The sequence below is a fragment of the Agaricus bisporus genome (genome assembly GCF_000300575.1).
Source record: "Agaricus bisporus var. bisporus H97 unplaced genomic scaffold AGABI2scaffold_4, whole genome shotgun sequence".
Taxonomy (NCBI): domain Eukaryota; kingdom Fungi; phylum Basidiomycota; class Agaricomycetes; order Agaricales; family Agaricaceae; genus Agaricus; species Agaricus bisporus.
Window position 1 is genome coordinate 2,314,413 of NW_006267367.1, and position 25,936 is coordinate 2,340,348.

The 25,936-nt window shown below is 46.6% G+C and overlaps 9 protein-coding genes across 9 annotated transcripts; 7 read left to right on the plus strand and 2 right to left on the minus strand.

Moving 5' to 3' along the window:
- Positions 1 to 13: 13 nt before the first annotated feature.
- AGABI2DRAFT_117536 (hypothetical protein) lies at positions 14 to 760 on the minus strand (the record flags this gene model as incomplete). Its single annotated transcript, XM_006460532.1, has 3 exons — positions 14 to 315; positions 374 to 489; positions 555 to 760. The coding sequence occupies 3 exons, from the start codon at positions 758 to 760 to the stop codon at positions 14 to 16; spliced, it is 624 nt and encodes a 207-aa protein (XP_006460595.1).
- Positions 761 to 2,695: 1,935 nt separating this feature from the next.
- On the plus strand, positions 2,696 to 3,017 carry AGABI2DRAFT_192255 (hypothetical protein). Its single transcript, XM_006460533.1, has one exon. The coding sequence runs from the start codon at positions 2,765 to 2,767 to the stop codon at positions 2,984 to 2,986; it is 222 nt and encodes a 73-aa protein (XP_006460596.1). The 5' UTR covers positions 2,696 to 2,764; the 3' UTR covers positions 2,987 to 3,017.
- Positions 3,018 to 7,885: 4,868 nt separating this feature from the next.
- AGABI2DRAFT_178097 (hypothetical protein) lies at positions 7,886 to 10,648 on the plus strand. The gene is made up of 6 exons (XM_006460534.1): positions 7,886 to 8,071; positions 8,159 to 8,330; positions 8,387 to 8,444; positions 8,496 to 8,785; positions 8,843 to 9,889; positions 9,948 to 10,648. Exons 1-6 carry the CDS (start codon positions 7,895 to 7,897, stop codon positions 10,484 to 10,486), a joined length of 2,283 nt encoding a protein of 760 aa, XP_006460597.1. The 5' UTR covers positions 7,886 to 7,894; the 3' UTR covers positions 10,487 to 10,648.
- A 312-nt stretch (positions 10,649 to 10,960) lies between these two features.
- On the plus strand, positions 10,961 to 12,802 carry AGABI2DRAFT_117539 (hypothetical protein; the record flags this gene model as incomplete). The annotated part of the gene is made up of 9 exons (XM_006460535.1): positions 10,961 to 11,182; positions 11,234 to 11,471; positions 11,524 to 11,620; positions 11,672 to 11,813; positions 11,864 to 11,954; positions 12,009 to 12,265; positions 12,323 to 12,336; positions 12,386 to 12,468; positions 12,519 to 12,802. The coding sequence occupies 9 exons, from the start codon at positions 10,961 to 10,963 to the stop codon at positions 12,800 to 12,802; spliced, it is 1,428 nt and encodes a 475-aa protein (XP_006460598.1).
- A 1,790-nt stretch (positions 12,803 to 14,592) lies between these two features.
- Positions 14,593 to 16,397, plus strand: AGABI2DRAFT_203684 (hypothetical protein; the record flags this gene model as incomplete). The annotated part of the gene is made up of 10 exons (XM_006460536.1): positions 14,593 to 14,811; positions 14,867 to 14,878; positions 14,929 to 15,100; positions 15,153 to 15,234; positions 15,286 to 15,427; positions 15,481 to 15,571; positions 15,626 to 15,886; positions 15,940 to 15,949; positions 16,006 to 16,088; positions 16,138 to 16,397. Exons 1-10 carry the CDS (start codon positions 14,596 to 14,598, stop codon positions 16,395 to 16,397), a joined length of 1,329 nt encoding a protein of 442 aa, XP_006460599.1. The 5' UTR covers positions 14,593 to 14,595.
- A 1,538-nt stretch (positions 16,398 to 17,935) lies between these two features.
- Positions 17,936 to 19,654, plus strand: AGABI2DRAFT_117541 (hypothetical protein; the record flags this gene model as incomplete). The annotated part of the gene is made up of 13 exons (XM_006460537.1): positions 17,936 to 17,970; positions 18,020 to 18,075; positions 18,129 to 18,148; positions 18,199 to 18,295; positions 18,359 to 18,371; positions 18,420 to 18,529; positions 18,582 to 18,590; positions 18,725 to 18,766; positions 18,821 to 18,847; positions 18,899 to 18,931; positions 18,983 to 19,076; positions 19,142 to 19,259; positions 19,310 to 19,654. 13 exons carry the CDS (start codon positions 17,936 to 17,938, stop codon positions 19,652 to 19,654), a joined length of 999 nt encoding a protein of 332 aa, XP_006460600.1.
- An 857-nt stretch (positions 19,655 to 20,511) lies between these two features.
- On the plus strand, positions 20,512 to 20,927 carry AGABI2DRAFT_117542 (hypothetical protein; the record flags this gene model as incomplete). The annotated part of the gene is made up of 2 exons (XM_006460538.1): positions 20,512 to 20,607; positions 20,670 to 20,927. 2 exons carry the CDS (start codon positions 20,512 to 20,514, stop codon positions 20,925 to 20,927), a joined length of 354 nt encoding a protein of 117 aa, XP_006460601.1.
- A 662-nt stretch (positions 20,928 to 21,589) lies between these two features.
- On the plus strand, positions 21,590 to 22,031 carry AGABI2DRAFT_67821 (hypothetical protein; the record flags this gene model as incomplete). Its single annotated transcript, XM_006460539.1, has 2 exons — positions 21,590 to 21,687; positions 21,773 to 22,031. Coding segments are annotated over 2 exons (357 nt in total), but the record flags the coding sequence as incomplete, so codon positions are not given.
- A 282-nt stretch (positions 22,032 to 22,313) lies between these two features.
- AGABI2DRAFT_178101 (hypothetical protein) lies at positions 22,314 to 25,657 on the minus strand (the record flags this gene model as incomplete). The annotated part of the gene is made up of 7 exons (XM_006460540.1): positions 22,314 to 23,413; positions 23,479 to 24,112; positions 24,164 to 24,459; positions 24,511 to 24,866; positions 24,921 to 24,989; positions 25,041 to 25,444; positions 25,493 to 25,657. The coding sequence occupies 7 exons, from the start codon at positions 25,655 to 25,657 to the stop codon at positions 22,449 to 22,451; spliced, it is 2,889 nt and encodes a 962-aa protein (XP_006460603.1). The 3' UTR covers positions 22,314 to 22,448.
- Between the last annotated feature and the right edge of the window lie 279 nt (positions 25,658 to 25,936).

A 25,936-nucleotide genomic window follows, 5' to 3' on the forward strand; every position in this document is an offset into this window, starting at 1 on the left:
CAACGCTCCAATTTCAAGCCGCAACAGCAACCCCAATCAAACCAGCAAGCATGACCCAGATTCCCTGAGTGACGACGTTTTGTGGAGCAGCCGCATTGGAGTTGTTGGAAGAATCGGCTGTGTTTGTAGTAGACGGAGCTGAGTTGGTGGTAAGTGGTCTGGTAGTTAAAGTGCCGGATGGGGTCGTGACGGTGTTAGTGGTAGCCGGGACAGAGGGTGTAACTCCAGAGCCGCTCATAGTAGCATCTTGGGTCGTTGCAGATCCAGTGACCATAGTCGAATTTACACCACCTGACATTCCTCCACTGGTAGCAGCTGGAATGGCCAATTAAAATCAGAATACAGTCAGGTTAGATATTTTTATTCAACTTACGGCAGAGAGTTTGTTGAAGATCGGCAGCAGCCTGTTGTTCCTCTTGGCTACAGTCGGACATTACACACGTGGTTAAACTCTCGAGACCAGTGGTGCAGGCACAAGCTATATCAGTACTATATAAGAAGTGGGGGAAAAATAAGCCATTTGAGCATCGCCAGAGTAGTGCGGATAAACGTACGGTTCACAACCTGATTGAGCAAGACAATCCTGGACACATGCGGGAAGAGGAACTGCTTGCCCAGGTGCACCGGAAGGGACAGCAGTAGACGTGCCAGGATTCTCGGTACCACTGGGTGCCAGTGTAGGGGATACGACGGTAGTGGGGTCGCTTTGAGCGGCGACAAGGGAAACAAAAGCGAGGGCGGAGAGGAGCTTGAAGTTCATTGTGCGTTCGTGAAAGAGGATAACGTTTGTAGAGTGGGAGGAGGGTAAAGTAGCAGAACAGTTTGCATGCCTCGCGCTGGGGGCTATAAGTAGGCCGCTGAAAAAGCTATGCAAACTACGTAAGATTTGATCCCGCCGCTAAACTAGTGAGTTCAACAATTCGTTTTTCACAGAACGCTTTAACTTTGGACCCCAAAAAATTTCAAACCTAATGATACCAAATCTAGCCCACCCTGTTACTTGACTACACCAAAAATGTTCAGAATTTCAACTGTCACTGATCAACAGCACGGTTGACTGTTCGAAGAGCGCATGCGAATGCCTCACCTCAATTTAGCCTCACCGCTCACCTGAACCAAATTATCAGCAGAGAGCGCGAATGAACAAAGATCCTGACATTGACTTGACTTCCCAAACACGTCATGTTCGACGCACTGCAGTCACAGTGGGCTCAAAGCGGTGTTAAAGCATCCTTAGCTCCATGACATCAACTAAGCGTAATGCTCTTCTGTTCGCGAACCGACGCTCCATAGTGGAATTGATTTGATATTGCGAACTGCGGAGAGGGTCGCGGTGGAGCTAACGCGTATGCCGGAACGCCGGGCAGAACCTGGCATGGCCAGGTGATGCCGCTCTCAGGGTTGGTGGCAGTGTCTCTTGTACGAAATTCTTCGATTGAAACTTTATAAAGTCTTCTAATACAAGTTCATAAAACCCTTGATCACAGGGCCTACGAAATATCTCGAGTCCGCTCTCGTGAATCTCGCTGATTACATTCACGACACTGTAATTCATAGTACCCACCCAGTGGCATCCACTACTCGCATCACGCATGGCAAGTCGACGAAAACAGACCTAGGCGATTCTACGCCGTGTTTCAGTGTTTCAGCACCGAATCGAGGTTTTTCTAATACTCAGAGTTCCCGCAATGCCTCAAGATCTCCGTATCAATATCAAGATTTCTCCATGAACCAGATTCTCGCTAGGTATTGTGACCAGACGGTGTGCCTACACCGAACATTGGTTATTCAGTCGTATCAGCATCACAAGCGCAGTTGCTCTTCTTCAAGATCAGGGATGATCAAGGAAGATTGTATAGAGCCTAGCCGATAAGCTGATCCGGGAAGTGATGAGCGATATGCGAACATGCTGGAACATGTCGCTCGGATATCTATACATATTGTCGACAAAGCGAAGATGAAGATGAGAGTGATCTGAACAAAGCGAAGAGGACCACATGGTCATCATGATCATAAGCACCTTGGGTAGCCATTGTTATCGAAGTCCAATGAGACCAGACCAGCCGGTATACTTCTCGGTATAGCTCATGTATCATACACATACGGCGCCTTTTATGCTCTGCTCCGTTAGATTCTATATCAACAGATTGAAGCTGCGGATCACGAATGACTTGGAACTTATTAGTACCCACTGCCGATCCAATCGTCGCTTCGATTGTATTATGTCCGCTTGAAAGAATCGATCCTTGGAGGGAGCAATTCAATGGCGAGAGCCGTGGGGACTGTAGGCTGTGTAGGCTTGCAATTCGGTCTCGCTCAATGATCCACTCTGGACCTCTGGTCCCGGGCGAATCACTATCACCGGGTCTCTAAAGCTAAATGTCTTCAACGCTGGCATCCGGGCGAAAGAATGACCTCTATTATACAAAATTGTTTACACCACTTCTACACGAGCTATTTATTACATTTATTGTTATTTAATTTCGAAAAACGAAGACTTTGGCTTTGGATGAATAGCTGACAGTATATTACCTAGGTCGAAGACTGTCCCCGCATTGACGAGTATGAGATATGTCAAAACGACGACTGAGAGAACGCATCCCAAGGATAGACATAGGGATACAATTGTGAGTGTCTTATCCCCAACCAGCGCTCGTTTTTCCACCTCCCCTGAACCGAGAACCGATCTAGTTTGTCTTGTCAGGTTTGTTGAGTTCGATGAATCAACGTAGGCCCCATCAAGGAAAGCTTTACTTCCTGATGAATGAAATGTGTTAAGTTTGTTGTTTATGGTCGTGATATCATGCAACGGGACACCATGCGGGTATGCGCTGTAGTTTTGAGTGTCACTGGAGAGGAACACTCGGGCGCTGCGAACACTAATCCATGGAATGCTTGTGCTATCTTCGGTATCGAGGGCCTCCATGAGTGCTTCGGAGAAGATGGTGGTAACTGCATTGTATGGAATGTTTCCAATTCGGGGTAATTGAGAAGCTACCACAGATAATTGTTTATTTGGCGTTAACCGGGCGCGCCCTCCGGATATATCTATCCTCGGATCACAAACGAGAATGGTAGAAAGAGGTGAAACCCAGCTCGAGGGAACACCATCAGACGAATTTAGAGATAGACCCTCGGGATGATAGAGGGTTGGCAGATTATTCAAGTTAACGATAGATCGATTTTGCTCAGCTGGGTGAACTGGGAGAGTGTCATTTGTTCCAACAAACAGAGCTGCAAAGAGAGCATCTGGTCGTACGTCGATATAACGGTAAAGGGGCAAGACTCCTAAGAAATTTGAGAACAAACTTTAAAGATTCTTTTGAGTTCGCTCACCTCCGGTGTACAAGAAGATGGACTCTGGGTCGCCCCATAATTCCCATTGCTGACCGTCGATAGTCCAAGTAGTAGATTCATCGTCAGAACCCATATCCGGCATCCTCCATTCACAGGAATAGTTGAAATGTACAACGTCAGTTGGATACTCCACGTTACCAACAACGACGGAATCAATTGAACTTTCATCAGGCCAGCCCATCATCCAGTTATGTTCCATTTCATATTTGAAAATAGACCCTTCGTGTTGCTCCAAATCAACTACATTGTATGCACGATCTTCCAGGAAACTAAGGTTATTATCGTTTTCGTCGGACTGCGAAGCGGAAACTAATCGGAGGTCAGCGACCTCCATAGGAATGTCAATCGCAACCTTGACGTTCGATACCGAAAGGGAACCGGGGGCGAGCGAGCTGAGAGCAGTCAAAATGAGGGATATCACAAAGGTCAACCGAAAGGTTATGCTTGGGAGACGCGTGAAAAAGTAGCGTGTTCTGTCATCTAGCCCAGAAGTCACTCGAGAGACCCGGTCGGTCGTGCCTGGTATCAAGCTCCTTGTCTTCGCGTACTGCAAAGACCACTCGCTACTGAACGAGAAAGAGTTGATGTCTGACAAAATAAAAATGGCTAACGCTTGCCAGAGAATGGAGAGTACGATGAAACCACCCCTGACTTCATCTGACTTTAAAGGTATGTCGATGAGAAGGGGTTGTCGAGTACAAGTGAAAGCGAGGAAAAGGAATGCCAGCTCCAGGAGGATGAAACCAGAAATGCGAACCACCAATTCTCGACGCTTCAATCGTTTCGGCCGAAGTGTACCTCCAACCTGAGGCTTAATCCTGCATACGTTCAGAGGAGAAATACAAGCAAAGTTCAATCACGTACTTCTCATCGTGTCGCCTCTCGATCTGGTTCAGTATTGCCTCCAGCTTGAATGGAGGTATTCGCCAGACGCGGAGATAGAAGAAGCAGAACACCAGTAAAATCACACAACAAATGGTCAGAGCGATTGTCGCTATCAATAAGGCTCGGCTGGCAACAAGCGCTTGACCTTCTTTTTGAACCGCGCCATGAACCGGTACAAGGAAGAGTTCGTTTGCACTTTCAGAGTCGTAATTTTCGAAATAAGATGAAAAGGCTTTACTAGCCGTGGCGATGATCATATCGAGGTTTTGCTGAATTTCTTCCAGTGACAGTATACCGAAATCGAATGGGTTAGCGGAAGTGATGTCATAGTCTGCGGATGTATTGTTGGTGAAGACGGTGGCAGCGAGATTGCCCATCCGTACTTTCTGGGAATCATCATCAAGATCCAAAACCTCCATCAAACCAAGACCTAGGGCAACATTCGCAGCGTCAGGAGAGATGTTGCCAATGGTTGGCTCATTAACAGGAGGAGATGCCGAAAGCAGACTGATGCTCAAATTCTTCTGGGACAAAAGGACGTTGCCATCTAGGAGGTGAACTTGCGGATCACAGAGAAGGAATGTGGCAAGGGATGAGTTGAAATGTCCGACCGAGCCGTCAAAGTCAGTGAAATTGTATCCGGATGGGTTGTATATCGTCGGTAGGCCATCGAGATTAAGGTTTCTGCGTCTTTTGGCGCGGCTCGATGAAACATTAGGGAGCGAGCTGTTGGATCCGAAGAATAAGTAACCCTGTAAACCCACGGGAGATGCTCCACGTAGTGGGTCAGGGAAGTCATGGGGCAGAAAAGTTTGGTTGGTCGTAAATCGGTACATTGGCATTAATCCTGAGGTTCAAGCATCAGGTTAAAAATAGCAGAAGAGGTGTTGACGTACCACCATCATTGACCGCATCTGGTAGAGGAGTTATCCAAGGATACCAGGCAAATCCACCTGCGTACCAGGTCGTGTTCCACTGTGAGGTATTGAATGACGGTGCCTCCCACCAGCACTTCGAGTTGTAAAGCAAAGCATCGCTTTGAAACTTTATATCGCCAGTTAACTGACCCGTTTGAATGTTGGGCCAACCAACAATAACATGTGGTTGTGTCTCGAACATAAATGTCGTATTCTCCTGATATTCGAGGTCAGCGATGAGTAACCCTCGATTGATGGCATTGTTGAGGACGTCCACAACATCCCCTCCAACGAAGGTGAAATTAGTGACGGAAATAAACGAGGGCTCGAAATGTTGAATGTCCTCAACGTTAATAGAACCGGGGGCTATTCCAGTCAGGGCGAGCAGCAGCCAGAAAGCAAGGAAAGACAACCGGTAGGAGAGACTAGATTTTCGACTGGAAAAATGTCGAACACGATCCCAAATGCTTGACGTAGTGAGTGAAACTACATCAGTGCAGCCTGGAATGAGCATCCCGGTTTTCATCCGTCGGATATACCATTCACAACTAAACCCGTGATAGACCACATTTTGAGCACCGAGAATGGCCACTGTCTGCCATACGATAAAAAAGGTCGTGAATATGGCTTTTGTGAGTGTTGAAGAACGTGTTATGGAGCATGGGAGAGGCTTGTGCAAGCAGACAATTGCCAGCGCAATGAATGCAATTTCAAGCAAAATAAAGAATGAGAGATGAACGAAAAGTCGACGGCGGATGAGCAGTTGAGGGGCACTGTCAAGCATGGGAGATCTGCTTGCTACGAAGACTAGTGGTTGGGGATGTAATATATAATTGTGGTAGATGCTTCCAAGTTATGGGTAGGACATACAACAGAGGTAAAATGATGATGGTGGTGCAGGGGTTTGCGACGGAATGAGGGATCGCTTCCCATGCCAAGGGACGGGGACCACTCCCATGGAATAAACCACGAAGGACAGAACAAGTACCGTTGCGTTCTTCCAAAGTTAAAAGAGGAAGGCTGATGTTTGTCATATCTCAAGCTCAAGCTTAACGATGATTGCGCACTCACGTTTCTGGGAAGGTTAGGAAAGATCGACAGTCAAATCACGGTGTTAGACGGATGCTTTGATTCCAGTTTCCACATTAGGTTCAAGCTAAGGTTCTGAAAATCTATCTGCATCAATCTTCGTGAACTCTGGCAGATTTCCAGTGCCATTAATAGAATCATACCGATAACTCACTGGAAAGACAGGGCCTTGAAGAGGAGGATGTTTGATTGATTCGCCCATCGCCTTTCTGAATAGATGGTTAGTCTGACTCAGTTGTGCGGCGGATGAAACGTTGAATGGTATAGTAGAAAGCAACCAAGCTCACGCGTCACGTGCTTTCTAACACAGTCACCCGTCTGTTCGCGGTTCCACGCGATCTTCTCAGCAGTCCATCTGGAGTGATACACAAGAGGATCAAGTTCGGATTTGGGAAATCATGCTGTTCTCTACGAGTTAGATCCCAGCTTGCCACAGATCTTGCCCTGCCGAACGCATTCAAATAAAAAAGGTTACATTAAATATCCTTCCGCATTGTCGGCACCCGGAAGTCACTACATCTTTTCTCGTTCATCAAACAGGAGTCAGCCAGCCAACATTGATCCATTTGATTTCAGTTCGATAGAAGTTCCCTCTACGCTCAGCTCTCAATTCTCAATTGTCAGGAGTTTAGCATCCGTATCCACGCGTGCGCCTCCACCTCGTCCCGCCTCATTATTCCTTGTCTTCCATATAGAAAACCAGCGTGGCGAAATTCGTCACTTACCTTACATCTGACAATTGACACTTCCCAGCGTCTCTCGCAAATCCGAGTTTGACCTGTTCATCACGATCGATCTGGATTCTGGTTCCCCTGTCCATCCCAAGTCCTTGTCACGGGTTCTTTCAATGTCAATCCTACGTACGTGATGGGTAGCCATAGCATTGAAGCCATTTTAACTGCCATTTTAATCTTTTCAGTCTCTTATTTCGCAATGCCCACTTTAAGAACCAAAAGGTATCTCTAACTTGGAGGAGATACAGCCCCCCGTCTGTGAATGTTTCCTAAAATGTTAGACGTGTGAAACCGTGGGGAGACTCACTAAATCAGAGACTTACGATCACATGAAAGGAAAAGAACGGTGTTCTTATCACCAGTGTACGGCTATGCAGAATCTCACACAGGAACTTCTTGAGTCTATATATCTCTAACTATCTAGAACATTGGCGTGTATAGTAATTCAAAATATGGTTTGGCAATTTTCTATTTTTACATGGGCGTGGGAGTTCGTGACAGTGGGTTTTGAGGATATGTAAGGTTGTGGACAGGTGTTGTACTCACTCTAGAAGTATAGTCTTACACAAAATTTATGATTTCAGCGACCTTTAATGTTCAGCTTCTGACCTATTGCCTCTGTGCTGAATATAAAGGTCCTTGGAATTACTTTGACAACGTTTGACAATCCGGGCCAATTCACACGTGCAGGGAGAGAACGAGCCCTGAAAGTGCTCGTTAAAACTTAACAATCACACTGTGATCACATATCTGCTGACACCGGGGCTTCAAGCCTTCGGGAGCCGCGGCGAGGCGAAAGAGGCGGTAAGTTCTCGAAAGGGATCGATAATCGGTCACGTTGCTCGCTTCTCAGCGTCTGTTTTTAAACCCTTACTATCAACACCAGAAGTTGCTTCTTTTCCAGCAACCACCATGGTCAAACGTCCAAAGTCTCCAGAACCCATCGAGGACTCCAAGATGCTCGCTGTGGTCCACCCATATCCCCTTAATGCTAATATGGAGCTGGTCAACGACTTCACGGAATTCATGTACTGGCTCGCCAGTGTGGTTGGTAAAGACTACGCGCTAGGCGTGTTCTACATACCCTCGGTCAGTTCTGTAACTTTTTTGAAATGAAGTATTCATCTCAATTTCGTCACGATTGAATTTTTTTGAATCACGGGCTATCATCCTCAGGCGAGAGGAATGGTTGTAGCCGAAGTCAGCAAGGAGTTTAAACAATTCGACAAGCTCTTGGGAGAACATCGCTGGGGCGAGTTCCTACGCGAGCCATCACCAGAGGAAAGGGATAGGAAAACAAAGGTGTATAACAGCACATACACGAACAGTCGAGCATTACAGAAAGACGGTAGGTAAAGTGCAAAAACGACAGATGGTACCCTAACCGATAATCTTATGGAATAGGATGGAAATATGTGCTAGCGGATGATGAACTTTTCTCGAACTTTCGGCCAATCAATAAGTATGTAAGGTTTTCTGTCTGCGTCGGCTATCTGATAAGACTACCTTACAGGAAGGTTAAACACCCTTACCCACCCACCCGTTGGTGCGAGCCACATTATGAGAATCCTACAAGTAAACCCGTCTGCAAACCTCTTCCTATTGCTACCAAAGCACCACCACAGAGGGCTCCCACTGTCGTTCAAGTTCCTGGATCTAGCACATGGATCAATAAAAAGTCAGGGTTGAAAGGCACTCCCGGCGCTCCATCAAATGAGTCAAAGGGTGGATCACCCTTCAAAGGTAGCTCCCAAGCTGGGGGAAGTAAGGGGAAAGCAAAAGCAGCGATTAATCCAGATGCGTGTTCGTTTTGCGCCTTCTATGCGTTCATGGTTCTGTTCCTGATTTAATCGATTGTAGGGAAAACACCAATCACTCCTACAGCTACCACGTCTTCGCCGATGCCCTCATCTCTTTCCGTTAAACCTCAGAAGACGGCGTGGACAAAACCGTTGACATCTGCGTCTATGTCTATTCCCGAAACAGCAATGTCCACACCGCGCTCCACAAGTCCAGCGTCGGCTCTAGCCGGGACAGAACTGGATTCCCGTTCGACGTCGCCTCTATTATCATCAGAACCTTACGAACTGTTCGATGATTCTCCGCCCGGACTTCGCCCCCCAGGACTATCCCCCTTTCTTCCCAAAGGGAAACCCACAAATCCGGTCGGGTCATCGTCTATCTCCATACTCCAACGACAGTTTGCATCTTCATCGATTTCGAGTGATACCAATTCTATCGCTGCTACTGTATCCGAAAGTGGATATCTCGATGATTATGATGATGACTCGGAAGGAAGCGATTCGTTTGAGTTTCCGACTGCTGATGTCATCAGTGTACGTGATGAGGTCGAATACGATCCTCGTTCTGCGCCTCGAATGGGCAAAGGTCCAGGAAAGGGTAGGCGGGGTCAGGGAAACGTTGATACAGACTTCTCTTTTTCCAAGAATCAGAAAGACAATTCGGCTTCTGCCAGTAAAGTTCTGCCACAATATACGACTCGGACTTTTAGAAAAGTGGTGGAGGAGGAGGATCTATGTCCCGTTCATGGTATCATTTGTTCGAAAGGGATATGCAGCGTAATGAAGAAGAAGAAATGGGACAAAGATAGGGAGGAAAAGAAGAAGAAAAGAGAAATATCAAGGGAGCGGAGGAAGCGGTACAAGGAGGGGGGAGACCAACCTGAACTGGATGAAAGAGGGAATGTCGTCGATGATTCTGAAGCTCAAGAAGATGTAAGTTGCACGGAAGTAGAGGGAGAGGTGGTGGACGAAGTCGAAAGCGTTGTGAGAAGCGCTCCGAGTGTTGCGGGGAGTAAAAGCAGTGCAAATGAGAGTAAAAAATCCGAAAGTGGACACGCTTCGACCGTTGCAAGTGGCATAAAAGGAGACTGGGGTCCAAAGAAAGGTAATGATATCTCATTATTTACATATCAATCAAATTCATTCACTCTTCCGATGTACAGCACGAAATACGAAACAAAAGTCGTTTTTACCTGAGGAGAGCTCTAAAGCTCCAGCGCTCAGTCAGGTGAAATCCTCAACAGACAATGGCAGTCTGTATGGAAGTCATGCTTCTTCCAGCCGCCGTTCGACGCCCGGTCCGGAGTCAACTACCAGAATGAGGCCAATCCCAACGCCCCAAACTCACACAACCAAATCCCCACCTCCCTCAAAATGGGGGAAATCATCGAAATCATCGACAGCTCCATTTTCTTCTCGTGGAGCAGCCGCTCCCATTTTTACAGGGTCTAGCGGTAATGCAGCTGCGATGATGCCAAAAAGCGGTAGCGCCTTTACTAGTCCTACAACGCCCACTAGGACCACGATGGACGCTAATGCTTGGAAGGGGAAGGGGAATGAAAAGTGGAAGGGACCAGTTGAACCTGTTGCTCCGGCGATTAGAGTTAGACCGAATGAGCAAGGGAGGAAGAAGACGTGGGATGAGATGGTTGAAGAGAACGAATCTGAGTTGGGTTCTATCATGGATTTCAGCGGCCGGTGATTCATGGCGGTGAGCATGGCTCTACCTGAAGTCACTGTCGTTTTGCATTTTCAAATAACGGAATGTATTGTAATTCTGATTATTTCCGTCGGCACCCCGCAATGTAGCTCTTGATTCGTATCCACTGCCCCATCATATTTCGAATTCAAATGTTGATCAACGAACGCTGAGCCTCCACGGCTTGAAGTCCATATATAAGTAATTAAGGCAAAGGCTTATGTGCTTATGTCAGGCTGCGAGCATACCCATCAAATTTCTATCCTGACCTCAATCGACGCTACTTCTTTGGTTTGCAGCTTCTCTCCAATTCAAACTATCGCAGCGAGTTTTCCAATTAGTCTAAGTAGAATTCATGCGCCGTAGTGGGCACATATGCTTGGAGTCAATGTCAAAGCTAGCTTGAATACCCGGAGTATATGAAGTCTGGGTGAGTGGTGCGATGAGTTTTTCCAGCGACTCTAACTTTCTTCCAACATGGCTTCAGATAATAGTGTAACCAGTGAACTTAGGCGGCTCTTGTCTCTCATAGGAGAAGCTGTCAATATCGCTGAGCGTTATATTTCCCTCCCCAAGGAAGATAAACGGGCCGTGGAACAGCCAACTGATCCTGAGCTCCGCACTTCTATATGCACCATCGAAGCTGCTTGTGCTCAACTCTGCTCCCTCGTTGCTCGACCTGGTGACATCCTCGCTAATGTGAGTTTACCTGATTTTCCTCACGAAGCTATCTGACCACGGCTGTTGTAGAAATTTTTGGCAGTCAGTCATCCTAATGCTCGAATGATGCCACCAGCTAGCTTACACGCTTTCCAGTTTTATGAACCGGCTTGCCTTCAGGTGGCTTTGTCCAATAAAGTTCCCGATATTCTCCAAGAGTCGCCTTCTGGCGTCAGTATTTCGGAACTCGGAAGGCGTACAGGAGTCGATGAAGGAAAACTAGGACGGATCCTTCGTCTCCTCGCGGCAAAACATGTGTTTCAAGAAGGTAAAAGCTGGAGGAAACCTGTTCGTGGCTGCATCTGCCTTTTCTAACTTAGTCTCTCTCTCGCCAGTTGGTCCTGGGACATTTGTCAACAATCATTTGAGCAGACACCTGGTATCTGACAACCGATTGTTCAACTTAGGCCTGGGCATGTAAGGGTGCATAAGTTGTATAAAGATCCCTGACTAATTATTCTTATATAGAACAGGCGAATGCTTTAAAGCTGCATCGAGCCTCAGTGATACGCTCAATGATCCCGCTATGACTGCTTCTACGTCTCCCTTGGATTCCGCTTTCTCGAAGCATTTCGGTTGCAATAGCCAGTTTTTCGATTACTATGCCGGGGTGAGGTATTTCGGCCTCTAATATGGACTATCTTTTGACGTCCTGTCCAGTCGTCTACGGAACATGAGAGTCGCGCTTCTGACTTCAACGACGGGATGATTGCGTGGAGTAGTGTTGTTGAAGCGAATGCTGTGGTTTTCGGTAAGGACATTTTCTCTTCGCTGAGAAAACCAGTCATCATCTTCTCATTACCAGATTTTCCATGGAATAAACTCCCCGCAGGCACTATCGTGTGTGATATCGGTGGTGGGGTTGGAGATATCTCTGTTCAGCTGGCGAAGTGCTATCCGACGCTGCACCTTATTCTGCATGATCTTCCAAAGCAAATTGAGGATGCAGAAAAGAGATTCTGGCCCGAACATTGTCCCGAGGCGATTACTGAGCACAGGATTGAATTCATTCCGCTTGACTTTTTCAAAGAGTATCCAAGAAAGCACAGCGATATATACTTTGTGAGGCCAATTTTTAAATGTTTCTACACCGAACTGTCATATTCATCCAAGACTTAGTTGAAGAATATCTTGTATGTCTTTCTCTACGATCAGCGACTGAGGTATGACGTCCTTGTACAGACATGATTGGAGTGATGGAGATTGTATCAAGATCCTGAAGAACGTGGAAAAGGTAATGGGACCTTCGAGTCGCTTGCTCGTTCGTAAGTCGCAAGCTTGTAATATCTGACACTGAACTTATTAAACGAGACAGACGAGTTTGTCATTCGTCCAGGATATAGAGTCCTTGAGGATGAGGCAAAAATTGCCCAGGCGCCTGTACCTCTGCTCTCAAACTTTGGGGAAGGCCGTATTCGACAACATACCATGGACATTAACATGATGGTGATCTTCAACAGCAGAGAGAGAACAATTGAAGACTTCATCTACCTCGGAAAAGCTGCGGGATTGGAATTTGTGAAGCTTTGGGAGACGGGGGAGATGGGACTAGTTGAATTTGTACAGTTACGTCAGTGTGAGGGTGCCGCCTCGAGCTAGTTGTACAGCTATAACTTATATGAGGTAGGAGCCCCTTGGCTCCACCAAAAACCCAAAACAAAAAAACAAAAACAAAAACAAAAGAAGAGTTTTGAAAGAGGTACGGGCGCCCGGCTCATGCACCCCTGTCATGTTTGATCCGACCGAGCCAGGGTTGCCGCCCTCGTACCTGACAATAAAAGCCGAGCCTGAGTTTACGCATCGTACGTCAACGACCGCTAGACAGGCGATGACGGTGCTTATATACCAGGGTTAGACTGGGGTTACGTAGCATTGTCGGGACGCAAATTGAATCCGGTGAGAGAGGCTCCAAGATGCAGGAAGACATAAGTATCATATGCCCGGTATTCCCACCCCCTGAGAATCTAAATCCCACCTTGGCAACGTCAGACACTGTCTCTTCTAAACCATTGGAACTTATGTCAGTGTTTCCTCTGACCAGACTGATATCACCACCGTTTGCCAGACTATTGATAGAGCTGTATTAATTTGTACTAGCCGCATTCTAATATGAGCCTGATTTATCTTCCGAATTATAGACATCTGATATCAACTCCTCTAAATTTTTTTGTTCGTTTCATCTGAGTCAGTTGTCATCCTCATGGGTGTAAAGTGTGCGGATAGCCAACGTTCGGAACACACCTATACTTGCTACCCATTTGAAAGTAATCCTTCCTTGTATAATACTTAGGTCTTCATTACCCGAATTTCTTCCAAAGAGAGTTGGAATAGCCTTGATGTCCGTCTCATGTAGGAAACCAACTAATACTCCGTAGCATTTGTCCGATCAATACCATTCCCTTCAATCACATATGCCGATCACGCCGTCTGTATGGAATGATAGCAAGCATATTTTTATATCAGTGCCGCTCCTCCCATCAGTGCCTCACTACGTCAGAAGAGAGAAGCCCCGCAGTGCTTCTGAAGGTTCTGATTTCGGCTGCAAAAACTCAGCGCTGTTGAATATGCTGATGAAACTTCCTTGAGCTTTCGCTCGCTAGACCTTCAAGACGTGTTTCAGCAGTCGTTATCATTTTCTTCGCGTTTCGCTCTTGGTGAATCTATTGTAAAAGGGGAATTGTATATCTGATGACGGAAAATGATTTGTGTGCACGAATACCGTTGGAGTGCTCGGAGTTAGTATGGCCCCGCCGGGAATATGGCCTTCAACTTGAAGCTTCAGGTTTTGAGATTTTCATGTGTACATCGTCTCGCTTTTCACCACGGACTTTTGGTTCTCAAGGCCTCGTCATAAGAAATCATTAAAGCCGTGGGATTGTCATGAAGTACCTGAGAGCTGGCAAGGATTTCGTCGCTAGATCATGACAGTGGATAGGTAGTGGATATCATTAATCCATCAGGCTGATTGCGTTTCGTGTTTCAGACTTGTTTTAGTAATGCGAAAAATGAATGGGAAGGGATCTGTGAACACGGTACCGGCTGATTGTTCCTTTAAAGAAGTGGCTGAAAATGAAGGCGAGAAACTTTTCCTCCAGATGGTCTCCGTATCCTCACTTGCCACCTGCTCATCTCAGATTGGCAATAGGTTATGTTGACATACGTGAGACCTTAGCCAAGCTCATGGGATCTGACGCCCACCGGGGACGGCCGGTTCATGTGGAGAGTGTTTAGTAGATTTTCTGAGTAATGAACGGCAGATCAACTTTGATGCTGATGCCTCACTGATGCCACCAAATGCACAGGACTGACAAGATCGTATCTAGGGAGCTAGCGCGAACAATAGATATATAATCCATGGTGAGCGGTGTAGTAGTTCAACAACTCCTTCAGACATGGATACTACCACTAGCGTCACGAACGAACTGCGAAGCTTGTTATCCCTCATCGTCGATTCTGCTGCTGTCGCCCAACACCACATACCCGACCGGGAAAAATTATCACAAGGAGAGCCCATCGATTCCGAGCTCCGCTCCTCCATTTTTGTCATTGAGGCTGCATGCGCCCAGCTTTGTTCACTGATCGCTAGGCCTAGCGATGCTCTTGCCAATGTGAGCCTAGATAGTTACTTCTCGATCTAATTAAATTTAATATGATTTTCTCTAGAAATTCTTTGCGGTTGGTATTATTAATATGCCGCGAGAATGTATAACTCACGGATTTGATAGTTCTACGAACCTGCTTGCATCCAAGTAGTGCTGACGAACAAAATTCCCGATATCCTTCAAGAGTCTCCCTCTGGTGTCCACATCTCGGAATTGGAAAAGCGTACAGGTGTTGATGCAGGAAAGCTTGGTCGAGTCCTCCGCTTGCTCGCCGCAAAACACCTCTTCCAAGAAGGTAACAGTTCCCGATGAGGCCGCAATTAGCTTATTCACCTTATTCTTATCAGTCAGTGCCGACACTTTCGCCAACAATTATCTGAGCAAGTACCTACTGTCCAGCAACCCAATGTCTAGTTTCGGCTTGCATATGTAAGTATACTCGCCAGAGATTATGAGACTCAGCTAAGGACCCCGGTATAGAACAGACGAATGTTTCAAAGCGTCAACTAACCTCAGCGACACACTTAACGACCCCGCATTAACTGCTTCAGCATCACCCGCCGATGCTAGTTTCGTGAAGCATTTCAAGGTAAATGGAACCCTTTTTGATTATTATGCTGGGGTAAGGTCTCTTTCCTTCTTTCCGCCTGTTAATGTGAACCTCATCCTGCCCAGTCCTCGCCCGAACAAGTGAAACGGGCAACTCAGTTTGGGGTTGGGATGATTGGGTGGGGCGACGCTATCGAAGCCAATGCTGTGATCAACGGTAAGCTTCGCCCCATGTTCTCGGATCAATTCTTTTTACTAAACATCACCACAGAATTCCCATGGGGTAGCCTCCCCGAAGGCACTACCATTTGCGATGTTGGGGGTGGCGTTGGCAACATTTCTACTCAGCTCGCTAATTCATATCCGGCATTGCGCCTCATCCTACAAGATCTGCCTCATCAGCTCAAGATCGCTGAAGAGGAAGTCTGGCCAGAGCATGCTCCCAAAGCGATAGCTGAAAACAGGATTGAATTCATACCTTTTGATTTCCTCCAAGAAGCTCCGAAGCTAGGCTGTGATATTTATTATGTGAGTTATCCGAAGTTTTGAATCCAAAACCTCCTTTCTCATCTTATGCTCAGTTGAAAAATATTTTGTATGTGCATTTCGCGTACCGTGCCCAGTAATCGACCCATTAAATCCTTGCATTAGACACGACTGGGCCGATGGAGATTGCATAAAGATCCTGAAGAATGTGAAAAACGCGATGGGAACATCGAGTCGCGTTCTCGTCCGTGAGTAACGTCCAGCAATGTGATATTTACCTTACTGAGAAGATCAAAGATGAATTCATTGTTCGACCGGGGTATAGGATGCCTAAGGAAGAAGCTAAGTTTACTCAAGCACCTGAGCCTCTGCTACCCAATTACGGAGAGGGTCGAATCCGGCAGTATACATTGGATATCAACATGATGACAATGCTTAATAGCAAAGAAAGGACCTTACAGGATTTCATTGACCTCGGAGAGACCGCAGGACTGCAATTTGTGAAGATTTGGGAGGCGGGAGAGATGGGACTCGTGGAATTCGTAACGAAAGCTTGATGGGGGAAGTGTGATGTCAGATCGGCTGAGCTTCATAGATCCCCCCAAGCTATTGATCTTTTAATGTTGTAATGAACTTTCACTTAATGATCAACCATTGAACTTCTTGGGAAACGGTTATTGAAATAGCGTATCAGTCGCGATATGAGTGTGTGCCTTACGGAAGGTTGACCGTGTGAAAATGCGCAAAAATAACAATCAAGTAATTTGCGAATGAACCTCCTCCTCTCCTCCTCCCTCTTACTTTGCTACATATCGCCGCACCAGCCCAGTACTTGTCCTTTGCATACGGGGACATACAGATACCGCACATTTCTTGGAATCAGTCTTGTTTTCCCCCTTATCACTAGGCGACTGGCGACCTCCAATACTTCGTGCAAACAAGCAATACGTTTTGCCTTCCCCCAGATCACAAGTCACTTTAACCTCTTCACGTCTATAACCATATTCTGAGGCCCTCAAGGGACAACAACATGTTATGACGCGGTGTCACTCTTTGCAGTCAATTTCCAAGGCCTGTCAGTGAGTTCTCCTAGTGCCCTTCATCCACGACACTTCACAGTCCCATTCCGAACCTCTCACCAGCCCATTGCGCTTTGACCCCGTCATCATCGTCATCGTCATCTGCGCTAGGCGTATCACGCTCTAAAAATACATTCACACAATCATCTTGCACTTGACGTCGTGCTAAGGCATAGTATGCCCCAATATATCTTGCAAGCTGCATCGTGCTCAGGCGTGCTATGCCCCGAGATATTCACATGTTGCGCCACGTCGTGCTAAGACGTATTTATGCCCTCACATCTCTTACACACTACCTCGTGCTCAAGCGTATTGCGTCTTTATCTGCCTTGTGCGTGATGTTGGGCATAATAGATTCCTATCACCTTTTCATAGGGGTGAACCCTGCATTGATCATGAATATGTCAACCGGGCGGTGTTACTCAATCCTCCAGGCCTTCCACTCCCCACTCCTTAACATTGTTTTCCTGTCCTTCTGTTACCTAACCGCATTACCTCGCTCTTGAGGAGATAGAAATTATCAACAGACTCCTCCTGTGAGGAAGGATTCCCAAAATCAGAACAATGCGGCGTTATCGCGTTGATCATGTTTATTGTCATCCGCCAGGGGGAACTCCAAGGCTAAATGACATGGCGCTGCTGGTACGAGATCTCATGATCACTTCTGGCTTGGTGATTGATGCAGAAGGATGGTGGTGAAACGACTCACCAGAACCCTATCATGTCACAGACTGCAAGCTATATATATCTTTGTTCGTTTCCTGACATTCCGTAGACACCGCACTTCTGACGACGGGTAAGTGGCACTTCACGGCCTCACTGCCACAAAGCGTGACCCAATCGAAAGTCCCGCTGTCCTAATTAAATCGGATTCACAGAGTATCCTCAAGGGCGTTGGTTCCTTATCACTACGATCCAATCTGATCAGGTTGTCGGTTTTAGCTTTTCAATATATAAAGACCGAGTGTCCACTGATGAGCGGTTCACCTTTCTTTTACTTCTCTCCATTTCTAAACATGGATCCCATCGTGACGAGTGCGGCGCTGCACCTGTATGATTCCCTCGACAAATACACTTTCGGTTTCTGATTCTGTTTTCAGTTTAGCTGGCAAGTACTTTCAAATCGCGGCGTTTGTGATGTTAGCCTATGATCATCGTAAGTTTGCGCTATTGAAAGTATAGATCATACCTCTAACTTGACCTGTTCAGTAATAACACTTGAACAAGAGGTTGGCAGGCTGCAGTTCCAACTTTTGTTAGAGCTAATTGCATATGTTAGGTGGAGAGGATTTGGAAGCGCCCCAAATCCGCTGCATCTCTACTCTTCCTCCTCAACCGCTATGCGACGTTGATACAGTTCATTATCATAGTCATCGGTGAGTCACCTAGCATTTAGCGGGAGCCTGCGCTTATGAGCTGGTAGCATTCAATGATCCCAGTTGGAGAGGCGAGGTATGTGAAATCCTCCTATTTTAGAACCCATCACTAACATTCCCTCAGCCGTATGTACCTCTACACGAATCGTTCGACGATTGCCAGCTTAGATAGCTGTATTAGGTGTGACAGCTATGTTCTATTTGAGGGCATATGCACAGTTGCTCTTGTCGCTGGTAAGTAAGGCTCGATTATTTCATGAATAATACTAAACCTATTCATTTACAGTCGGACAAGGTGTGTACATTTCCATTGACGGGTTACACATTTGTAACGGAGAGATTCTTGTGCAGTTATTATGATTCTACGTGTGGTCGCCATTTACAGAGGCAGCAAAAGAATATTTACCTTTCTATCAATCGTGTTGACAGGCCAAATTATCATATCGATTGTCGGCTTGAAGGACGGGTTTGGTACGCTTCCTTCCAACTCCCGAGCTCCATCGAATCTTATTAATTAAACATCAGCTGTGCCCCTTCCCCCTGGACTTGTAGGTATGTATCATCTCTCGTTTGCATAATCTGCCACTAATCTAGTATATCCAGGCTGTATCCTAACGGGCAGTAACACCCTGTTCCGTGAGTTAAAATATTCGATCTGCATAGGTGGTGACTTATATGTTTCCACAGCATCAGTATGGATAGCGCCACTTGTCACCGACTCGTTCATCTTCCTCCTCACGATCTACCGCACCAAGGAAAACATCAGAACCCTGTTCACTTCGTACGTCATGCTTATAACCGAGTAGAAACCTCGTTTCGCGAACTTTTTTTCAACTTTTCCTCTAGTGTCTCGAATGGAGCGACCTCAGTCACCGACAGGGCGGTCACGATCCTTCTTCGTGATGGTCTTATGTATTACTTCCTCATTTTCCTAGCAAACCTTATGAACTGCTTGATCTACTTCGTAAGTATACCCTCTTATCGTACGTTTGTTCTGGCTCATTGATTTAATAGATCGCCGAGCCTGATATCAAGCCCATCGGAGCATCGTTCAGCCAACTGCTAACGTGTACCGTGATATCCCGCCTGGTACTCAATCTACGCTCGTTATCCCATGGCAATTCAGGCGGCACATCAAAAGGAAATGCGACGCCCTTCCACCATCAGCGTATTCCATCCAATCCAACCCCCAAACAACTCGAATCAATATGGACTCGAACACTGAACGATTTTACTGAAGGTAACAGTTTGACTAGTACTTTGGAAGTTAATTATCCCTCGTTGGATAAAGCTCCCTTAGAAGTAGAAATGACGAACCGTGTGAACGAGAACAAAGATCATACACATAATGTGGTTTGATTTGACTTCGACTGTTCTTTGGATTATTTGTTTCCGTAGGTCAGCCAACAGAATCTTAGTTGGCGTTGTCTTGATTGGTTTCCTGACTACGCAGGTTGTCCAGTGATGATTTAAAATCGTTGTTTTCCGGGCGTTATTGAAAACTCTTCTTTTCCCTCCTTTATTCATGTGCAGTAGCCGTCGCAAGATTGTTAATGGTCTTGTTTTTGTCTTATTTAATGCAAATGTTCTCACGTCATACAGGTTCTTTTGTACTTTTATACCACCGTTCCGTCATCTTGTCGCTGTGGCGCCCGTGTATGCTTCGATTGTGACGAATTCTCTTGTGCCCGAACTATAGCGCGTGATAAGAGATCGGTCCTCGAGGCTGTGTCAGTGAAACAGGGCCCTACCCTACCCTTCTGCCAACGAGTCGTTGCAAGTCTTTCGCTTGCTCGCTACTATGTCTACGTTATCTAGATGGAAGATGAAACAATTACCGAGTATGAACGATTCGTGATGCGTGACGCGCGAATCTCGATGTATGATGTATGAGTATGATGACCGAACGTTAACGTTTGAAAGATGCATCTGATTCTGATGAACCTTGTAGGAGCCGGAACCGATCATGTGCATAGATGTGAAGACCAGTGTGGGTATTACATAGGCTCACTTTCCCATAGATTGCGTCTATGGAAAGCAGGGTGCATAATTAGTCACATAATTGGAAGTTTACTTCTTCAACTACCTTCGAAGATGGATAAGGCTACCGGCACGATGAAAGAAGTGAAAGACCTCGTATCTCTCATAGTAATTTCTGTTGGTGTTGCGGAACGTCACGTCCCTCACGACGTGCAGCCTCATCACAAGGGCAGCCAATGGACCCTGAGCTCCGCACCTCTATTTACGCCATTGAGGCTGCATGCGCTCAACTCTGTTCGTTGATCGCTAGACCCAGCGACGCTCTCGCCAATGTGAGCCTGCTGCCTGGTTCGATTCCGGTTTAAATCTAGTAATATGCTTTACCCATCTCTAGAAATTATTTTCGGTCAGCATTGCCAATGACATATCCACCAGAAAGTTCAACTCATATGTCTACTGGTTCTACGAGCCTGCTTGCATTCGCATAGCGCTGGAGAATAAAATCCACGATATTCTTGATGAAACTCCTTCTGGCATCCACGTCTCAGAATTGGAAAGACGTACGGGCGTCGATGGAGGGAAGCTTGGCCGAATCCTTCGTCTGCTCGCTACGAAACACGTCTTCCAGGAGGTAACAATTTCTGGGCAATAATTGTCGTATTCATTTCTGATCAGTTAGCACCGACACCCGGCCCGGGCCCTTTTGCCAACAATTATTTGAGTAGGCATCTGATGTCCAACAATGTCTAGTTTCGGCTTGCATGTGTATGTTCACCGGATTTGCGATGATTCACACTGTATCATTCGATTCAGATGGTCTTGATATAGCACAGACGGATGTTTCAAAGCCGCATCAAGCCTCAGTGATGCACTCAATAATCCCGCACTGACTCCTTCCACATCACCCTCGGACGCCGCTTTCGCCAAATTTTTTGATATAAATGGTAGTTTTTGATTACTTTGGCGGGGTGAGCTTTTTTAGCCTTTGAATTCAGATGCGAGTTTCATCCTATCTAGTCTTCCCCCGAGCAAAAGAAACGGGCATCTCGGTTTGGCGTTGGAATGATGGGATGGGACAATGTCGTCGAAGCAAACGCTGTCATCAATGGCAAATTTCACTCTATGTTTGACAAGTTCATCTTCCTGATCTGAATCATTACCACAGATTTTCCATGGGGTCACCTTCCCGAAGGAACTATTGTGTGCGATGTCGGAGGCGGTGTGGGAAGTATCTCTACTCAGCTTGCCAAGTCCTATCCGACATTACGCCTTATTCTACAAGATTTCCCCCACCAGCCGATTTACGCATGAGATTTTCCGAGCAGACACGATTGGAGCGATGGTGATTGCATCAAGATCTTGAAGAATGTGAAAAAAGCAATGGGAACGTCGAGCCGCATCCTCATCAGTGAGTAACGTACTGTATAGTTGTCCACCATCTTGACCGCGGTGAGAAAAGACGAATGTATTGTTCGGCCGGGATATAGGATTCCCAAGGAAGAAGCGAAGTTTACTCAAGCACCTGAACCTCTGCTACCAAACTACGGGGAGGCCCGTATTCGATCGACAGTATACGGTCGATATCAGTATGATGGCAGTTCTTAATGCCAAAGAAAGAACCCTGGAAGATTTCATTACACTCGGAGAAACCGCGGGACTACAATTCGTAAAGCTTTGGGAGGCAGGAGAGCTGGCTCTTGTTGAGTTTGTGCCGGCGCTACGACGGGCGGATGATGAAGTCGTGTCAGATCCCTAACGCTGAACTTCAATTTATCAGCATGTTCGGGCTTCCAAGATCTTGAAAATGTCAAATTGTTGAAGCCTTGATGAATGATGCATCAAAGGTATTGTTATACTTATACCGGAAAATCGGTGAATGACAGTTCCTGAGGCGAATCTGGAGGATAGTTATAGTCACACCCTGCTGTATCACACACATGCACACCAGGTATGTTTGAATCAGAACTGAAACAAGATAAGAAATAATACGTACTCAGTCTCTGGGTCACAGAAAACCGAACGCAATCCCGATAAAAAAGACATATACAGCAATAATACAACATCTACGAGAATCGTATGTAGGTGACTAGCGAACATAATGCGATAAGTCCAAAAGCGAGATCAGAAAACAAAAACAGAAAACAGAAAACAAGAAGATAGCGAGAGAAGAAAATCAAACTTCGAATGTCTCCCAAGCCTCAACCAGCCCATCTGCAGCCTTGCTTACAACAAGCCAAGGGGGTAAGAACGACAACAATTCTTCCAAGGCCGGTATTTTGGCACTCCTAAATCCTCCTTTCGATGGATCATCCCCCTGTCCTGGTACACCAGCACTAGCGGAAGCATACTCCGCCCACTCACAAGCTATACGTCCTTCGAGACCTTCACCCAGCCCCATGTAATCCCTCCACTCTACATTCACGACAAACGATTTATCCCAATCACGACTCCATAAACGAACTTCACGGATACCTTTGTCGTGAATACCGTATGGTGGCTGCATACCATGAACAGCACCATCAACCGTATATTTGACAATAGGTCGATTATCGAAGTATATCTTGCAATTACGTGTGTTTTTGCCCTTAACGGTAATTTCGGCCGTGGTAGACGAGGTGCGGGTCACTTTAGCGCGGAAGAAGTCAGTTTGATCGAGAGCGTCAATGGTTCCCGGATCGCCGGCCAGCGACGATTTCGATGCACTGCCAGGTTCAGGTAGCATATCATAACCACTGCGCCAATTGCATTCCATGAGTCCTTGTTTTGTATGGCTTTTAAAGCAGTCGACCTCTTTCCGTGATGCACTAGGAAGATGAGGGATTACTTCGTTCTGGAGGTATTCCGAAGCTCCATACAAAGAAGTTGTAGCGCTCCTGATAATACCAGGCGTCGCGTTAGCAGATGAAGTGAAGTCCATGCTCGATCGTATAGAGACGGCCCCTTCGAGTTGCACACTCTGTTGGAAAAAGATCTTCAATGGTGCATCAGCGTCGAACGGAAACGTCCATAGCGTCGCCCAAAGAGTAAAAATCAAGAAGAAGAAAAGAAGTGTCCAGCCAACGCCCTTGTGAATCCTGAAGCTGAACGGTGCAACTGGTAGCACGAGAATGAAACCGATCAAAGAAGCAGCCGAGTAGACTGAAAAAAGAGAATGACTGTTAAATCTGCGCCTTTACAGAACCACATGATTGACTTTGGCTTACCGAAAATTTTACTGGATCCATCAGCGAGCGTCTGACTCATAGAATCCATCAAAATATTGCTAATGTGCGCAGAAAGGACAACCGGGACAGGAACGACGAGCAAGAATTGGAGAGGCCACCAATTCACAGCCCCGTCCTTCACCACTTTCTGATCCGCATTATCATGCCCGTTCTCGGGATAGGGATCACGAGCCCCATAGTGTTCGCTATCTTGCTCACGAGTCAACGGGGTTCGTTCTGTCGTTTCATCGCGTCCTCTGTAACTAGATCGAGAGCTGGAACGGGTGTGAGAGCGAGACCGGGAGTGAGAGCGTTTATTGGGGACATCGCGGACGCTGAAAACGGTCTCCATGGAAGCTAGGGCACATGCGAACCAGACTCCACAACTCCAAAATGTGACAATATAGATACCACCAATGTGAACTTTTCCAATGGCGATAGTCGACAGGAGAAGTAGGATCCAAGATAGTGTATAACATTGGAATAGGATCGTTTCTTTTTGCCTCGCTTCTGAGGATTCCGCAGGGTCGTCATGCTCCGCAGGAGGAAGATCGAAAGTGATGGTCCATGTGAAGGTGACGAAGCTCACTGCAGTGAGGCAGAAGAGGACGATGTATGGGTGTGAATAGATTATCTTTTATGCGTGGGTTAGTACGCAGTTCAATGTAGATAAGTCCGGACATACGTATGGATTACTCTTCACGAAGATGAAGATCAAAAATGCTTGAACACCAACAGTAACAATGATAGCAACCCAAAACTTGACCCAGCGCCATATCAAGCGGAAATCGGTAAAGATACGAGTGAGGATGAAAGGTCGCAGGTGTTGGTGGTCTTGTGCTTCGTGGTGTCTTTGGGAAGCTTTGATGACGGCTTCCACGAAAAGTAAACCAATGAGGAGGAGAGGACTGAGGATGAGATACAAGATGTTAAAGATATACAGGGAGTCCAACGTAAAATGAACGAGCCGAGAACCGAACACTGCGGGAGGAATGATTAATATACACGCTCTATAAACACAACTTCACTCACGATCAAAGTAAACCGCTGGTATGTATCTGTCAGGATCATGGGCCTTTTGGTCGTTTAGCAGGGCAACACCGGCTCCCCTTGCGGCTTGCATCATAGACCAAAGACTTTTCTCGTGGCCATCAGTATACGGGATGGCGTCAAGCTTGGTATGATACTTGCTCCGACCCTTGTAGAACGCGAGGTCAAGGCCTTGCATATGTGAACCCTGCGTGTAAACAACGTAATCTGTTTCGGACCGGATGGCGCCACGATTAAAAGCATCAGCAGACAGCACGTTTGCATGAGGCCGGGGCACGTTGCGACTACTGAATGCGCGTAAGACGGCTGAAGATGTAGCACGGAAAAGCATAGGACGCCTGGATGCGTATCAGACTTGGCTGAGCTAAAAAAAGAATGAGGAAGGAACTTACCCTCCCGAAGACGCGCCTTCGAGATTAAGAAAAGAATCCGGAATTCTGGACCAAGGGTGTTGAAGGAACCTGGAAACTCGTTTCTACCAACACGTTTCAACTGGAAATAGTCGCACTTACGCATGTGCGCCGTTCAGAAAATCTTCTTCTCCGTTGTTGATGTTGAAAATCGCGGTACGTTCGGCTTGATTCTCGGCGAGATATTCAACGAGTTGAAGGAGAGTGGCTACACCCATTCCGTCGTCGGCCACCCCAGGTGCAGTCGAAACGGAATCGAAATGGGCAGAAAAAAGTACACCGCCTTGGTCTCGGTATCGAGGATCTGTGCCTTCGATCCTCACCAAGACATTCGTCCCTTCGAAATAGACACCATGATCACCTGTTGCCCAAGATCCGTTCGACCTATGGTCATCAAGTACTCTGACATGAGGATAGCGGCTAGAGATGGAGTAAACTTTGTCAAGGATAAATGCGCGAACATGGTCATTGGCATGGGAGTTGTAAGGATGAGGCCTTGCCGCAATCTGGGTTTCGTTAGAACGTCGTCGAACACCAGGTAGAAAAGGACGCACATGGTGAAGGTCGGTGTAAGCATTTCGAAGACTCAAACCTTCCTGATTTTTGGGAACATCTGGCAACTTGTCCGTCCAGAAAACCAGGAAGAGAACGAGAACATAGGAGACCAGGACAGTCAAAGTAACTGAGCCGACGTCGAAGACAGGCCCAACTGACCGCATTGTGGTGGTGGTCAATGGGAAATTTAGAATAATCAATTCACAACGTGCATTTTTGGTGAATGAAACGAATCCGCAACGTGCTCGCCTGGCCTACTAGCATCACGTGGTCCTACTAAAGATGAGTTTGAGTTATCAGATAACGGCCGCCATACTCTTGCCTCAACCAGATGTCGCGTACTCTCGCTCACAGAAACTGCAGAGCGATTTACGCGGACTTAAGTGATTAGTGGAGCCTGGGGTGAGAAAAACAAGTTGACAACAGGTGGGAGTCCTTGAGGA